Source organism: Oculina patagonica, chromosome 1 (assembly GCF_052425735.1).
Source record: "Oculina patagonica isolate OP01 chromosome 1, crgOcupat, whole genome shotgun sequence".
NCBI classification, from domain to species: Eukaryota; Metazoa; Cnidaria; class Anthozoa; order Scleractinia; family Oculinidae; genus Oculina; species Oculina patagonica.
In genome coordinates, this window is record NC_135758.1 from 21,492,716 (window position 1) to 21,510,225 (window position 17,510).

Genomic DNA, 17,510 nt, shown 5'->3' on the forward strand with positions numbered 1-17,510 from the left:
TTAAAATGCACACTTCAAGCACTGATCGATTACTTAAGCTGAAGAACACATGATAAATTATGTAAGTACAAGCAATGAACCGTGCATAATATAATTATAAGCATATACTTACTGGTCTGTTTGCACCTTGTTTTAACCTTAATGATTTGATCCACCGACAAGGCCAGGGCATAAACTTGTAAGCAGGAAATCCTACCACGGAAGTGCAAATTCGTTTTGTTCATAGCTCCAACTCTAACATTAGATGCCGTAGCTAGTTCCATCTTTGCTTTAACACCCTTCTCCATGACGATTTTATTGTTGACAAAAATTGTCGCAGACCCCGTGTGGTAGTCGTACGTGGTTCCAATAAAGTTCCAGGCATCTGCTTTTAAAACGTTCTCCTTATACAGCCAAAAGGCTCTCAGAGTTTTACTTTCCATGTATCTCACTTTAATACCAAGTGTGGAATGATATACCCGCAACGAGAAGCCATAATACGCGGGCTGATGCTTGTAAATGGGGCCGCTAGATTTGTGAAGATGTACCCAAGCGAAAACACTGATCGAGAACTTGGTATCAAGTTCTCCAGTATTGTTAAGTTCCATATAGCTACTCTCATGGCCACTAAAGAAGAAAGAGCCATTTGGATTTCCAAAGGGACCTGGTGCAAATGTGATGTTACTTGACACAGCCTTGGTGGCTCCATTTGGACTCATATCCACAGTTCCATTGGTGCCACTCAGCGATAAAAGAGCAATGGGTAGTGGAACATCTTGGAATTAAAAAACATCGTAAGTAAAGAATAGAAGGCAATTACTCAAACTCAACACAAAAACTGTTCCTTGGATTGGTCAACTGTGACTAAATGGAATTAAGAATTGAAAAACAATTCTCATAGACGATTTTTAAAGAATTTGAAATGAACCTCTTCTTTTGGATTTTACAACGAAAACAACATAGTGTGATATGCAGCACATATGTAATATAAAAATGTAAATGCTATTTATAGTGGTCAATGCACTTATGCACACCTAGATAGTTCCAGGCATGCCACGCAAAAACTGAAACGAAACAAAATATTTCAAATAAAAATAACGAGCTTAAAAATTCCATATGGCGGGAGGCAGACCAGTTTGCTATTTACAAGTAGAACTGAACTAGGGTTTACCTATAAATTCTTGGGGGACCGGGTTTTTTCCCCGGGTTTTTTTCTCCCAGTTCGCTAACGAGTAAGGTCGTTTCGCCTACGCCTGAAGTCGTTTCGCTAACGAGCCGTAGGTCGTTTCGCTAACGTATTATGAAGATTCGTATTTTAAAACATGTACTAATACAACATAACAATAACAAATCTATCTGCATTAAAGACCCGTTGAGTTTGACGATGACATCAAATTCAGCGACGTAAACACGACAGTTTAAAACATACCGTAGTTAAATGTGTCTCCGTGTTTGTCCGAAAAAGGGCTGAAAGTCAAGTCCCAGTCCTCCGCATAACATAAAAGACTGATCAACATTGTAGCAATCGGCCAACTCGGGTCGGCTAACTGAACATATGCAAATTACAAAGACTTAAAGTTTAGTGAAGTTTTGTAAGCAAAACGACATCACAGTGAAATCATCAGTAATTTAGCGATGTTTTGTAATCAAAGCGTCTTCATAATTGAATAAAAGTTTGGCGAGGTTTTGCAATCGAAGCTAAGCGCCTTCGCAAACGATTGAAAGTATAGCGAGGTTTTGTAATCAAAGCGACTCCATAACTGATTAAAAGTTTGGCGAGGTTTTCGAATAAAAGCTTAGCGTCTTCATATAAATCGATTAAAAGTTTAGCGAGGTTTTGTAAATGATGCGTCCTCACGCGATCATTGAAAGTTCAGTGAGTATTTAATCTAGCGTGCGCAATAAGAGTTTATTGTGTTTATTTTTTTCGATTGACAGACGCCCTTGTGTGTGTTGTTGATATTAGGTTTCGTCAAAGCGAACAAGTTTAATGTTAAAATAAAGTAAAGTTTGTCACGCACCATACCAGTAAATCAGTGGCGCGCTCAAGGTAAGTGTGATTTTTTTTCAGCTTTGTTATCGAATTCTCTATTGTTTATACTTGTGACTTTCTGGACAAAGAAAGCTAATTAGTGCCTCGCGCAAGATAAGTGTGATTTTTCGTTTTGTTTTTACATTAATATATTAAAATATTTTAACAAAGGAAGTAAGCAACATTAGCATTAACCAATCAAATAACCAGTATTTCGATCCTATTTGAGCAAGTGTCACCATAAAAGGCACAGAAAAACTGTTGTCGTCATTCGTTCATTTGAACTGCAAAAGAGAACTAAAAGAAAAATGGGTCATCATGCACGAGGCACGTCAACCGCGTCAGGAAGCACGTATGCGACGGCGCAAAAGTGGCAACACGAGATGTGACAGCGGGGTGCCCCGTGACGTCATCGAAATGCAGTTAAGTCGGGACAAGACATCCCATGGAAGTGTAAGCCATTGAAGCGGACGTTTAAAATCAAAGAGAATCAGCATGGTGTTAACAAGATACAGGAACCCAGGAAAGCTGTCGATAGCTGGGACAAGTACGATAAGAAACAGAAGACCATCGACCAAAGAAGAAGACCCGCCGCCTAACGGCCCGGCCGTGACAACCAGCTCGTGCTCAATAATTCACTGATTGTAAATAAGAGTAAGGCTTCGAGAAAAATGTTTTTAGGACAAAGGCTTCGAGAGAAAAATGTTTGTAAATAGTTTCATTTGTAATAAAATGTAGTTACTTTGATTAATTTGTTGTTTCCATTTACTAGCGTTAATCTTGAACAAAAAAAAAAAAAACTAGAATCACTTCTGAAAAGAAGAAATACTAATTTGAATTTACGGTGAATTAAAATTGCCCCAGTCCATATTCGGCCGCCTAACAACGTTCATGGTACAATGCACAATTTGCCTTCTTCTCGTCTTGGAAATAAGAGCTCGCTAATTTCGGGCTTTCAAGCTTAACTTTTAGCGATCCGAGTTCGTCTTTCGACAAGAGCGTTTCAAACATCTATAAATCGGAGAAATATAGCTCTAAAAAGGAATTACATTTGGTTTACCAACGTAAGTTCGATTGTCTTATTCTGTTGATGAAGAAGCTTCGTTTCTCTGTTGATGAAAAAGAACTAAAAGAGACGTCAGGGTATTAACTTTATACGTTAGCGAAACGACCTACAGCTCGTTAGCGAAACGACTTTAGACGACGTTAGCGAACTGGTCGTTAGCGAAACAACTCGTAGGCGAAACGACCGCAATTCGTAGAAATAAATCCATCAAATGGTAAGAGTGGGACTTGTACTTGGGACGTCCGGATATCAAGATAGTCACCCTATAGCTAACCACTCGGCCACGCTGCCTCTAGTATAGAGCTCAGCAGTATAGAGCTTTCCTATTTCCAATTAGTGTATAATCATAAAATCCCCATGTTACAAACGAACTAGTCTTAAAATTACATAAAAATTGATAACACCATAATAGAAATAATGGTTATCAATTTGACAGTATAAAAACAGACCGTCAAATTTAGCGCCAACCATAAGTGATGATAAGATTGAAGAACCTAGTTTTTTGAAGGCAATTAATTATCACACGACATACCTAGGGATTGTTCACAGATGTATCCGAGTTTGGTGGTACATGGTAAATCATTCCACCGCCATCCATACCCGGCCCAGCTTGGATTCGATCGGGCGTGCAAAAAAGACCCGCATTTTCCGTCTCCACTCGGTTCTTTGGGACCCCACAGATCATTTGTAGTCGAAGCCTCTTCCCCATCTAACCACAACCAGTGTGACGCGCTGCTTTGTGACCCAAGGAACAAATCGCGGTCTTCGAACTTGATTTCCCTCCTATGTCGGGCTAGAGCTTGCAATGTGACCTCGTCATGTGCAACAGCAAGTTCGGCATTCAATCTGTGGCAGAAGCTTCGCGCGTATTTCCATTGCCGACGTGATTGGAAAGAGAACAAATAACACGATTTTCCGGCTTTGTACCAACCGGGCTCGCAGCCGGAAACTAAACGATTACCTGCAAACAAAATACTTTATGCTATTAATCTGGCCTAGACGGCATGTCAGACCTAGATAGATATTTCGAAATCTTTTTTTTTTTTCATCTTATTAGACGGAAATTACCAACAGTGGAGCTCTGACACCATGCTGTTATTGTAATGTAAAAAACTGCCACAAAACCGGATAACAAAACCGAAGAAATAGTGTTATCCGGCCGAGACTGAGTTAGAAAGCTTTTTGTTGAAATGCAAAATGCTCTGGTAATCGGCCAGCTTCTATTGTCTTACAGGAGCTCATTTTCGTAAACAACCAGCTCTAGTTCAGACCACTTTTCGAAATCGCGAGGTGGTCCCCTACGAGAGCTTCAACTGTTGTTTACCAAGGAAGACTGAACACCAAAGAGTTCAAAAAATTGATAAGAAATAAGAAGGAAAGGGTGACTTTAAATAAGCAATGTGGGGTGGTATTGAAAAGACGTAAAACTTTTAAGCTGAAATTTTTCGAGATGACATGACTCCTGTAAATTGATGGCAAAAACAAGTTCAACCCGATAAAAAATAAAAAATGCGACTTTTTAACTGATTTCGTTACTCCTCAAACTTGACTATCCATTTAACTTACTATTACCTATTAATATTTTTCAAGGTATTTTTTCTAAATTATAATAGTTTTACGCACACAAACAGTGAGTTTAAAGATCGCTACACTGAGAACCCAGCAACAAATCTTACCTGATTTAGTAACATTATGAGCATAAAAAGAGAAATCTAGTTTTCCCTTGCAACAAGTCACATTTTCGTGATAATCCAGGCTAATCATCTGTCCATCACTACTCCTGTTAAACAAATAAATCTTACTGGAATTGTATCCTACGCTCTCGTTATGTAGAACAACGACGTCTAGGGGAAAGTTTTCATAGTTAGAAGGATTCAAGTTTGACGTAACAAAACTGTTTCCGCTAGAAGCTTTAGCGTAGATAAAGTACGTTGTCTCTTTTGGATTTCCTCGTGGATGCTCAAGAGTGAATTGGAACTCTTCGGTGTAGAGATCGTGTTCAGCGGGCTGAGTGGATATTCGGAAGTCTTTACCCTTATAAGAGGACACATAGTAGGTTGTTTCGTCTGCAAATAAAAGATAGATTAAAATCAAAAAGGTGCATTAATACTTTGGCAACATAGAGACACAAATATTAGGCCCTATTGCAGCTAGGCCATGACGTGACCTACTTTTCATAAAACTATGGGCAATTACCTAAAGAACGCCAGAAATGGAAATAGCATATGGAAAATGGCGAAAATGGCTAACTTTGAGGCCCCTAACATTAACGAATAAAATGTAATGATGGTTTAAATTTTTGGAAAATTAAAAAGACCTTTAATTACTGTTTATTAAAAAAGTTGATGGACTGCAAGACGGTCAAGACCTTGCCCTCCAACAACATTATTGTTACATAGCAAATCCTTTATTTTTTTTTAATGCCAGAAGCATCAAACTTGGCAATATTGCTATTTTCGACATGCTATTTTCATTTCTGGCATATTGGCCCGATTTATACTAGAGACGGATTATCCGTCCGGACGAACTTGCATTTTAATTAGGCGAGCATTTTTTTAGTTCGTGCGATAATTCGTCTGTGTATAAATACGGCAAACAGACGGATTATCGGTCCAGACCAACTATCTTCCTAATGCGTCTGCCAAGACGAATTATGAAGATAGTTGGTCTGGACGGATGATCCGTCTGTTTGCCCGTATTTATACACAGACGAATTATCGCACGAACTAAAAAATACTCGCCTAATTAAAATGCAAGTTCGTCCGGACGGATCATCCGTCTCTAGTATAAATGGCAGTCCATAATATTAAAAAAAAATGTTTAGCAAAAAAATTGGTCACGTGACCCTAACAGCAAAGGGCCTATTCTTTGTTTTTTTGGAGGGGATCACCGGCGGGTGATAACTGGGGAATCACTACCCTGAAATAGATGTAGATACACCATTAGTACCTGTTTGTTTGCAAGTTCCTTTTTGAAACGAAATGTCGTCCAACGCTGCATCACCCCGATAACTACTGCCTCTAACTCCATCGATAATAATCTAAAAAAGGACAAAAAAAAAAAAAACAGGGAGATAACGTCATTAATAATAATAATAATAATAATAATAATAATGAAATTAAACGCTAAAATATTGTTAAAATTCATTTTAAAACTTTAAAAAACTTTAAAAAAGTAGACGACGTTTCGGCGCTACTCTACGCCATTATCAAATCAAAAGAAGTGATAGTTAAAACAAGAATATATATAACGTGAAACAATAAAAATAGTTGTGTGTCCTATGGGCATAATACGTAAAGTAAAACAATAGAAAAACTAAAAGTTCTAATTAAAAATAATTTGGCGCGGATAGAGTCACTCTGGGTGTTCAGGGAAGGATTAATGTCCCTGATGAACAGCATTTCGTATACGAGGCAGTCAAACTTGCTTCTGCATTTCTTTACACTCTGAAAAGGTGATTCATCTTTTCTCCTTTGCTGCCATGTTGTGCCTCAAGGTGTCTACCGATCGCAGAATAACGGTGCTCCCTAATGCGTTGATGTAGGTGTCGGGCAGTAAACCCGACATAATTTGCATCGCACAAATCACATTTAAACAAGTAAACAACGCATTGTGTGTTTACGATCGGGGGCTTGTTTTCCTTTACGCACAAAATCTGTGACAGCTTTCTGCTGGTAAAGACGGGTTTGACATCGATGTTGATCTTGGATCCCAGAGAATGAATTTCTTTGCGGACGCGATTAGCTGATCGTTGGTCTTTAAAAGGCAATGAAATGTAGACAGATGGCTCTGATGGGGTTGCAGCGTGCGGTTCTGTAAAAGCAACTCCACGAAAAGGTCCATCAGATTCTACCGAAAGCTACAGCCGACCAACTTTGCCCCAAAAGCTCCAAACTAGCACATCTGTATGGCCTCCCCAAAACGCACAAAGAAAGGCTCTGCATGCGACCAATCTTATCTTAATAATAATGATAATAATAATAATAATAATAATAATAATAATAATAATAATAATAATAATAATAATAATAATAATAATAATAATAAACAATATTTTAAGAGGAAGCGCCCGTCACGTAAATAAGTGGTTTTCAGGGAGGTCCTCGATCCATGGAAATAAAAAAAAAGTATTAAAATCTAAAAGCAAGTACAATGTCACAGATCTAAAATATAAAATATACAATAATTGAAACTACTAAAACTACCTACTGTCCTAAAAAATAATTACAAATAGTTACTATTAACATTATATAACGTTGTACAACTAAAAATATTTGTTCATCGTCAAAAAATGTTTACGGTTTTTCTTAAAAATCGTGCATGGCATTGGCTTTCTTTAAAATACTGGGAGAGACATCCAGTCATTTGTAAAACGGAAGTAGGACACTTTCTTTCCGCTTTCCGTTTTAGGTTTAGGCAGTCTAGGTAGGTATCCATGTCTAGTGTTGTAGCCATGTAAACTTCTTAACGTCGATTAAAATTTTTCAAAATGTTGCGGAATGTCTCCTTTGATTGCATTTTGTACGACTGTACATTGGTGAGAAAAAGACGTCTTTCAGCCAGAGGGAGCCAATTCAGAGACTTCAGAGCTTCTGAAGAAGACATCTTGCCTAGTTTAATCTTCTTTGCAAATTTGTTCTGAAAGCTTTGTAATTTTTTCAATTTCATTAAACACGTATCCGCGAGCCGATATGCGAATATTTTCTGACTGGATAATAATGGAATCTACTAGTGGCCATAATACATTATTTTTTAACAAACACTATAAACGAACATTTCACAACTCACTTGGTAACTTTTAGTCTCGTTGATGCTTATTTGCCCTTGTATCCAGTAGTCTCCTCGTTCTTCAGACCTCAGCCAAACCGGTTTCAACTTGTTTGTAGCATGGCTTCTTGTATAAATAACAATGCAGCCCATGGTGTCGCCAAACATGTGATAGTAAAACGTCATACACTGCGGTCCCCGCATCCATGGACTGGCAAGTCGCGCAGTGTCTCCCGGTTTCCGTGGACTACTAGTTTCAATATAAGCGTACATACTGCTTCCTTGATTTGAAAAAAAGGTATGCTGTATAAGTAACACAATTGCTAAACACAATAGACTTTGGAGATTTCATTTAACCTCCCTCTGACTCAGCCGGGTTGCCCTTCCTGTTAAACGATTGTTGCGTGACAACATTCGGGTTATGTGTTGAGTAATATGTCCCTCCCTATGCCTTTCAGTGTGAATTATGCGTGGAGTGGTAAACTACCGTTCAGTATTTCATTTCTGTTGTTCACTAAGCAAAGAAATGTTTTTTTTTTTTTTCATCTCCCCTCCCCTCCACACACACGCACACACTCTTGTCTTCTTCGCACTGTCTTTTGTTATGGTTATAGTCAATGTTTCGTTTTGTGGTGTCTTGGCCTTTACTGGACCAGACAAAAGTGTTTGTTATAGGGAATATGACTTGATTGACAAATGAGTTTGTTATTAAACTTGCTATGTAATAAGCTCTAATTCGTAGCTATTTAATTCCAGCTTTGCCTGTCTCAGCTGCCCGGAGTAAAATAAAGTAAGGTAAAGTCTGCGTCAAGCCAAGTTGCGGCATCCCGCCTGGAGACTAGGAGTATTTCTACTCCACCTCCACCTGAATGGTATGCTAGTCCATCGCAAAGTTACCCCGAGCAATAATTCACCAGTATCCATTTAAACAGCTGAGTGGAGAGAGGTACTATGATAGTAAAGTGTCTTGCCAAAGAACACAACGCAATGACCGTGGCCAGGACTTAAACTCGGATCACTCGTTCCGGAGTCCGGCGCACTGGCCATTAGGCCACTGTGCATCCCCTATGCCCAGAGTAACCTGAAGCTAAAGGGACACCATCGTTAAACTTGACGTCACCTGATGTATGATCAGAGCTTGGCCCAGTGTACAAGCTTGGAGTGCTGTATCTTAGAAGTGTCCATTCGAAACTGAACATTAAGTCGTTCCTCCAGAAGCAAAAGTTGGTGTCAAAGTTGCAATTCCCTTGAAATATGAAAGATATAAAGTAAAGTTATGTTGATGGAGAGTAAAGGTAAAATGAAAAAAGTATAAGAAACAACACTAACTGATGTACTGAGCGTAAGTTTAATTCGAAGTGATTTTTAAAACAACAATCGTCCATTCGCCCTTGTTGAATACGAGATGATTATAACGCTGACTAACATTAAATTGTTAAACGGCTGGTTCGTTATTTATCACCTCGTATCCAACGCTAGCTCGTTGAATAACTGTTATAATATTTACTACTAAAGAGGTGGGCTTAAACTGAAAAAACAGCCAACATATTACCACCAACAAATTGACAGCACATGTTAACGCATGATTATTTATTCTCTTCATTTCTCACTTAAACAAAATCATAACACCTAGACTTTGTAACAAAGTACCATATCAGTTAAGCCAGAGGTGAGGTTGATACCTTGTTGATTGTTTTGAGGTTCACTTTCATCTTCGCAAAGACCATTAGTTAACATGACGTCATCTACAGCTATAACCCCTGTGTGGTTTCTGCCAATTGTTGCTTGGAAGGAAACCTGAAATAAAAACAACAAGCGTTTTGGGTAAATTTCCATTTACAATTGAGTTGGTGAAACTCATAACTCTTAAAGTTTAAAGTGACAGTGAGACTCCTCGTACTCATTTACAAATTTGCGAATCTGATTTATTCTCGACATCATTGACTATTCACCAAAATACCAGCGAGCGTTGCCCGCGAAAGGAAAGAGTATTCAGATTTTTGTCTTAAAATTGCATACAGTTGTTGGTTTCGTTGAATGAACAACTTTGCTGCGTGTTAGAATTGTTTAAAAGGTGCCCATCAGAGATTGCGTTTTCCACCCACATATAATTACGAAACTGACATTCTTTGCATGATACGCCTCATAAATTTAGCCTAAAGTTAGCCAAAAATTAAGAACTTCTAGTAATCAATCGTACTAATCTTTCCAATCTCAACCCAACTTCTTCTTTCTGTATAGGTAAAATGTTTTCCCAAAGTTTCCTCTATTTTATTTTATTATTTAATTTTTTACATAACTAGAAAGATTAGACTTCAGTGAATATATCGTCTCATGACTCCTTGAAGTGGGTCCCTTGTTCCGTCCCTACCTGACATTCTCCGGTGTAGCCGATATCCACGCTAGCCTTTATCCACTGATCATCGTGTTCTCCTGTCTTTTGCAGCATCGAGTAAGCACCTGGTTGTTCTCGAAGGTGAAGTGACACATCAAGGTTTCCTACATCAAGTCCATACATGTAGTAATAGAAACGGAGACATTTAGGTCCTCGGATAAGCGGACTCAATAGCTGTGTGGACACTTGGGCGGATTGTGATGCCTCAATGTAAATATAAAATCCATCTCCTGTGATGGTAAAAAAATACGATTAATGTTGTATAAACATTACCATATGGAAAGTAATGGATTGCACTGACTGCATAAACTACGTGTACCATTACATTTAAATGCAGGCAATGTTAATGGGCATGCGTCTGAGGGGGTCCAAAAAAGCTCTCATTCTTCTTGCTAACATTTTATTTTATTCTTTCTTTCCAAAGTGGCAAGGACCCCAGGCAATATATTGACTAAGACAAGCATGCAGCTAAGGCGTTATAGGCTATGTTTAAGTCAAAATTAACCCGGCTTTAATTAGCTTAAACGTCAACTTAATCCTAGTAAACGCGAGTTTAAGTCACGATTAATTTATGTTAAATGTCGCTTAAATTTTCTTTTTCTCCTTGTGACAGTTAGTGACCTGCGAGGAAATCTTAGTTTATGGACTTCAAACAGTTCCTTAACATTACCAGTGTGATCCCCACTCGGTCCTGTTCCTTGGCTTGGGTTTCCAGATCTCTTACGGTACCAAGTAATTTTGTTATTGGGCGGTGTTATCAGGTTTCGCCATCCACAGTAGCTTTCATCAAAGGTACAGTTCACTGGAATTACAAATAACAAAATGTAATTAAAAAAAAACAGTCTACGAATTAAAAGTTCGTCACAGGAACAGTGAACTCTTCACTCACATGTACTACTTGCTAGTGGCATTATTAATTATCCTTCATCATGTTCAAGTGCCAAAGATGCCAATAATCTAATAGCCGCACTTTTGATCAGGAGTGTGTTTAGTACAGTGTGCATGATCAGATTCGAGAATTTTATTATAATGCAAAACCATTATGAGTAGTCGTTTTTTTTTTTACTTTCATTTCAAAAACTGGAAAAATAAACTAAAGTTACTGCCCCTCTCCGTCCAAGAGAAAGTGAACCACGGTCATCTTTGCTGCCTCTCCCTCACACATGCAAGTTATCGTGACAGAAAGCACGTCTTTCCGAACGCTTTCTTTAACTTCCCTTCAAAATGATTGTATGAGGTACAGGGCTTCTTAGGCACATCTACGGTAACTTACTCACACTGCGAGTGTAATAGAAAGTCTACAGTGTGAGTGCTACAGAAAGTAGCACAAAGCAAAACTACACGTATCTTCCAGCATGCAAAACATTACCTTCAAATATTTCAGGTGGCGTGGGTTTGCCAACAGAGACACAAGACAGGTTCGTGCTGAAGTTGAAGTCATCGACGGCGATATCTGATGCATATGTGACGCCTGCCACGCCCTCGACTATAACCTGAAGTAAATAAATCGATAAATATTAAATATTAGATATTGAGATAAAACGATATACAGAAGCCCCAACACAAGTTACTATGAATGGGATTCTGGGCAAACAGCATTGGAAAGCTTAGTAATATATTGATATTTTATTTTATTTATAATCAAGAAATTTTCTTTCTCCGTGAGCATGCAACATGTCTCATTATAATGTTATTTCTGTCAGAGACGACGATTACTATTTTCCGATTTCCCAGTAAACATTTGGGTTGCATCGTTTATGGTTTTGCTTTTCGTGGGTCAATGTTTTTTTAATCAGTTGTACACGTACAGTAAAATATGTAGTACTATCATTTAGTATCGTAAATAACGATTGTAATTCAACACTTTTACAAAATGAACCATAAAACATCTGTACCTGGTAGGTCCCACTGTAGTTTATAGCCACGCAGCCCTTAGTCCATTTGTTTGACAAGTGGTTTCCATAGCGACTCCATATCCTATGTTCACTGCCATTGATTCTAACATATACCGACAGAGACTCGACAGTGCTTCCGTACATGGAGTAGAAAAACGTCATCCGCTGTGCGCCTCTCATCCAAGGGCTGTTAAGCCTGGCCTTCTCGTTATATTTACGCGGCTGAGAAGTCTCGATGTAGATATATGAGCCATTTCCTACAGAAAGTTGTTAAACCATTTTAATTTATTAGCGGGGCACACTGAAATGTCTGAAATGATTTCACCTTACAGTGTCTGCAAAAAAACTCAGTGCGCTATAACATATAATGCATGAGCGCTATTTATTTGATGAACATCTAAAAATTATCATCTATTTTAAAAGGTCTTGAGAACAGCAGACACGTAAAGATTTTAAGAAAAACGACATTTTTTTTTAGTTTCAAAGACGTTTCGACAGAGCATCTGTCATCTTCAGTTGAATGGTTTACAAAGCACAGTGAGTGAATATATTTTTCCTACTTATTATTCACTCGCTGTGCTTTGTAAACCATTCAACTGAAGATGACAGATGCTCTGTCGAAACATGTCATTGAAACTTAAAAAAATTGTCGTTTTTCTTAAAATCATCTATTTTATTCTCACGAAATGTTAACACGGTAAATGTGCTACAAAAAAAGAAGATGAAAGGAGAGAGAAATGCCATTAAGGCAGTAATTTATTATTTTCTACCAGAGTGGTCGCTAGTCGGTCCCGTGTTAATACTTGGAGTACTTCCTTTCCCAATCCGCCAATCAAAATGGTCGGTATGTTTGTCGTCAGACCAGCTGCAAAGTGTGTTCTCGTCAAAACTACAGTTTCCTAACAACATAAAGATAAAAACCCATGAATTAAAATTGTTCTTCATTAAAAAATTGTGTTGGCTATAAATATTGTTGGCACACGTTTATCACCTCAAACTGCTTTACAGCCAAAATGAATGTCCTTTTACGCACATTTGCAATTTTGTGGCGTCATGTTCCAACTTACGTGACATATTTGCTCGAGTAACTTGATGGAAATGATTGAAAATATAATGACTCGAGCAACTTGCCAATTTCCGCTTGACTGAACGTGCCATATTTCACCAATCACTGGGAAATTTGTCCAGCAAGTTGAAACGGAGTTCCCTTTTAGCGACGTGAGCTTAAAGTGCTACTACGATCAAATTTTCGATTTCCATTTTTTTACATTTTCGTGTACAAGAAGACTTTCTTACTCACCTTGCCAATTTTCAATCCATTACGAACATCAGAAGTCGTTTTATTTTAATGTTTATTTCCGATAATTTACGGCCGCCATTAAAAAACCTTGTTCCAAGGCTTGGTCGCGAATAGGGAGAAAATGACGTCAAGGCTCCAAATACCTCACGGGTTGAAATTATAATAACAATATGTAGTGAAAATCACGCGAAAAGCAACAAAAAGTTTGGGCTTATTTTTCGTGCAATGTTCTATGCTGATTGTTATTATAATTTCAACCTGTGAGGTATTTGGAGTCTTTGACGTCATTTTCTCCCTATTCGCAACCAAGCCTTGGAACAAGGTTTTTTAATGGCGGCCGTAAATTATCGGAAATAAACATTAAAATAAAACGACTTCTGATGTTCGTAATGAATTGAAAATTGGCAAGGTAAGTAAGAAAGTCAAATTGTACACGAAAATGTAAAAAAATGGAAATCGAAAATTTGATCGTAGTAGCACTTTAACCGGTCGCCTATTTCTCATAGACTGTTGATTAAAAAAAATTGTCCATATGGCAATAACTTTCCTCCTGCTCGACACAAAAGTAGTCATTATTTCAGTTTTTATACTGGGATATAAACCAGAAGCAAATTTGAATTGAATTTGCAAGTTGCTCGAGCAAGATTCTTACCAATATTAGGATATTGTATCGCAACATTATAGTCGCACGGGAATATAACATACGGTTTGACTTCTGAGAACTGTAGTAGGATTTATTTCCATTAACTAGAGAAAAATCTAATCTTGGCATATATTTTTTATTAATGGTACCAAGTTGAAACTGGGAAACCGCGCGACTTCGTGGTGAGTTAAGCTCATAGCAAACCACTTCAGACGCAAAGCCCGTTTCGAATTAAAGTATTTCTAAAAATCGACAAATACTCGTATTTCTATTTAAATATTTACGAACCAGTAGGTAAGAATTTGGTTAACTGTGAGCCGTTTATGATAAGCAGGTTGTAAAGAAACAAAAGCTTTTTTACAAACCAAGTATCATTGTGAATTTGTATCAAAAGAAGGACAAAGAGGAACCTATACTATTCTACGAATATCAATCCGAAACATCTTAGCTAACAAATTACTGTATCTTCTATTTAATTAAAGGTGTGTCGCCAGTTTACAAATGCGAACGCGTTCTCGAAATTTAATTACCGATTTTACATTCAGTCTGTTTATTTCACTAAAAAAGCCAAACCGACAAAATCACTTTCCTAGTTTTGATAAAAGTTAAGTGAATATTGTTTACAAAACCTTGATGATTTTGATAGCTTCAAATAAAATTTCTTCGTCTATTTATTTTTCAGGCTGATAACAAATGACTGCGAATTCTAATGATATTGAAAGGAAAAATGTTTCTATCCACCAGTTGTGATAATTTCTTTTCTTCACGTAGAAATTGGAAAAATGCCAAGTTATTCTGTTAGATTCAAGTAAAATTAGTTATTGTTTATTTAGGATAATTACAATTTATTGGTTTATCCCCATGTTTTCGCTCAATAACTGAAATAATTTTTGACTGACCAAGCCAACAGAAGCAAAGCCTTGGAGGAAAAATGGATGATGATAAATTTATAAATTTATTAATTTTACAGAAAAATTGTTAATCAGCTTGCGAATCTATTATCAGAGAAAAATAAAACTTACCGGTACGGTCTTGCGACAGGCCACCTTTTATTGCAAGAAATCCGTACGCTAGAAATAACAAATACGTTTCTTGAAGAAATACCATCATATTCCATGCGTATAATGTACTATCTGAAAATATAGAGAGAATAGAAATAGTATTTTTGAGTTTCCTGCTGTCAATGGCGAAGTAAGTATTTACAACTCCGATCGATTTCAATCGTGGCGCTCAAAATGGTTCTACCAAAGTATGATGTTGTCTTCGAGTTTTCCTATAGCAACTGAAGGTCTGAAAACCTGCAGCAGCTTTTATCGATTTACAACAGGAAGCGTTAATGTTCCCAATTTGCGTCAAGCCGGTCGAAACGTGACAACTGACCAAACAGTGTCTGATGTAGTTTAAACTATACATGGCCACCCGGTGGGCGTTCGTTTTAATTTATGTCACACGCATGTTTCACAAAATTAATATGTACCAAAACATTTGAACGACGTGAGGCATAAGCAAGACACAAAGACATACAGAAACGCAGCTGCGCTGCACCTATGTGAAGATATAAGGAAAACATTCCAAGCACATCGACGCGACTCCTCCATATATACTAGCACATGGCGACTCCGGTTACTTAAAGGGACTACCGTATTTATTCGATTAACCGCCCAACCTCGAATAAGCGCCCACCCTGTAGATACGTTAAGTTAATAAGCGCCCAGCCTCGAATATGCGCCCACCCCCACTTCCCTGAAAAGAGGGAACAAGAGTAATTTTGATTTTGTTAAAGTTCAGATTGAAATTGACTAAGTACTGCTAAGAGACTACTCCGAAGACCGAGTTTTTTTTTTAGTTTAGTGATTTAAATTTAGTAAGCGCCCAGGGCGCTTAATCGAATAAATACGGTATTTCACGGGGATTTGGCAGATGTTTGGTCTTAACCGTTCTGAAATTAGTGGTAGGCAACGTAACCCTAACATCTAAAAGGAATATATAACCTTAATTTGCGGATAGAAATCAAGCTACGGCTATGGCTATAAATGTCGATATTTCGAAGACGCGCGGAAACAACTTGAAAACGTTTGCCTAACTTTTTCAAATTGCAATCCATTTCCATCCGAGCCATTCGCAGCCAAAGATGCTTGTTAACAAATTCAGTTCTCTAATATAGCAATTTGTAATAAAGATGGACTATTATTTTTAGGTTCCCTGCGACACAAATGTCATTTTGGCTGTTCAAAAGTCTTGTTAAATCCGTCACATAGTCCCTTTAAGTGTGAGGCGACTAAGACTTTTCCTACTACTACTATTAAATGGGGTGTAGTCGTGATAATCCATGGAACGTATGCAGGATAATGTTTCCTCCTGTTACGTGAAAAAGTCAAGGTTAAAATTGCCAGAATTTAAACAACAGGATAGCTGTCGTTTGTTATGATGTCATATCTTCGTTTATTAAGCTAATTATCTAGTTTACAGGCATGTGAAGTAATTAATATTGAATACTGCCTTAAAATTTAAATAAATTATTGAATATTTAAGTTTTTAACTCAAGGCCATTCGAAGTCTTGTCACTAAAAGAAAATGAATAATGAGTTTCCCACTCGTGCAACATGTCGTGGATACAATATTGCGCTTTTCTCTCCAATTAGTGTTGCCTGGAGAAAACCAAAAGTGAAAAATTAAACTTTTAAAACGTATTATTAGCGGTTTGCATACATCAGAGTTTACACCGATGGATGATATAACAACAATTATACCACAGAGAAGGAACTCGGCCTTCACACGACAAACTAATGGCCGACTTGTGTTGGCAAACTCAAGTTGGTGTGTGTGAACGATGCAACAACGGCAAACAAGTTGGCCAACTGTTGGTGACATATGGAACTTGTCTCTATTCTCGCCAAAAGTTTGCCAACTGTTGTTGTGTCGTTCAAACACGCCAACTTGAGTTTGCCAACTAACTTTTCGTGTGAAGGCCTCTTTACTTAGCGTAGCTGTACTTAAACAGCTGCTATTTGAGACGACGTCTCTATTGTTTATATACATTTGGCAGAGAAAAAAAGACTGGCAGTTGTTTAACAAGATTGCATTCATTTTAGTGATGTCAGTCAAAACATGCCTTGTTCAGCTAGATTAAAATCATAATTATCCTCAAGTTCAAACAAATTGTGGCAACGCTTTTGGCTAGCTAAAATCTTGCAAAACGGCATGTTTCTTTTTTTAATTATTGTTATGTTCTGCTCTGTTTTTCTTCTGAAAGCAGTAACGTAAAATATACATTTTATTTGCAAACTAAAAATAATTTACAAAATTTAAAATCATAAGCCTAACTAGGACCAGTGCTATAAACAAAATTAATAAGTCATTATATGTTTTCAGCACGGTATCGGATAACAAAGAGCTGTCTAAACTACCTTTATATTCTCACTAATTTTCGCGA

At 37.6% G+C, this 17,510-nt stretch overlaps 1 protein-coding gene across 1 annotated transcript in view; it reads right to left on the bottom strand.

Moving 5' to 3' along the window:
- The window catches only part of LOC144632919 (MAM and LDL-receptor class A domain-containing protein 2-like), a 51,891-nt gene extending 36,181 nt beyond the window's left edge, over positions 1–15,710 (bottom strand). The window contains exons 1-13 of the mRNA XM_078491710.1: positions 15,100–15,710; positions 12,905–13,033; positions 12,135–12,391; positions 11,609–11,732; positions 10,910–11,041; positions 10,216–10,469; positions 9,527–9,641; positions 8,965–9,090; positions 7,866–8,125; positions 6,027–6,117; positions 4,754–5,143; positions 3,610–4,038; positions 113–754 (exon numbers count right to left, since the gene is read on the bottom strand). Of these exons, the coding sequence (XP_078347836.1) occupies positions 113–754; positions 3,610–4,038; positions 4,754–5,143; positions 6,027–6,117; positions 7,866–8,125; positions 8,965–9,090; positions 9,527–9,641; positions 10,216–10,469; positions 10,910–11,041; positions 11,609–11,732; positions 12,135–12,391; positions 12,905–13,033; positions 15,100–15,187 (3,037 nt within the window). The 5' untranslated portion in view covers positions 15,188–15,710. The remainder of the gene's footprint in view (positions 1–112; positions 755–3,609; positions 4,039–4,753; positions 5,144–6,026; positions 6,118–7,865; positions 8,126–8,964; positions 9,091–9,526; positions 9,642–10,215; positions 10,470–10,909; positions 11,042–11,608; positions 11,733–12,134; positions 12,392–12,904; positions 13,034–15,099) is intronic.
- Between the last annotated feature and the right edge of the window lie 1,800 nt (positions 15,711–17,510).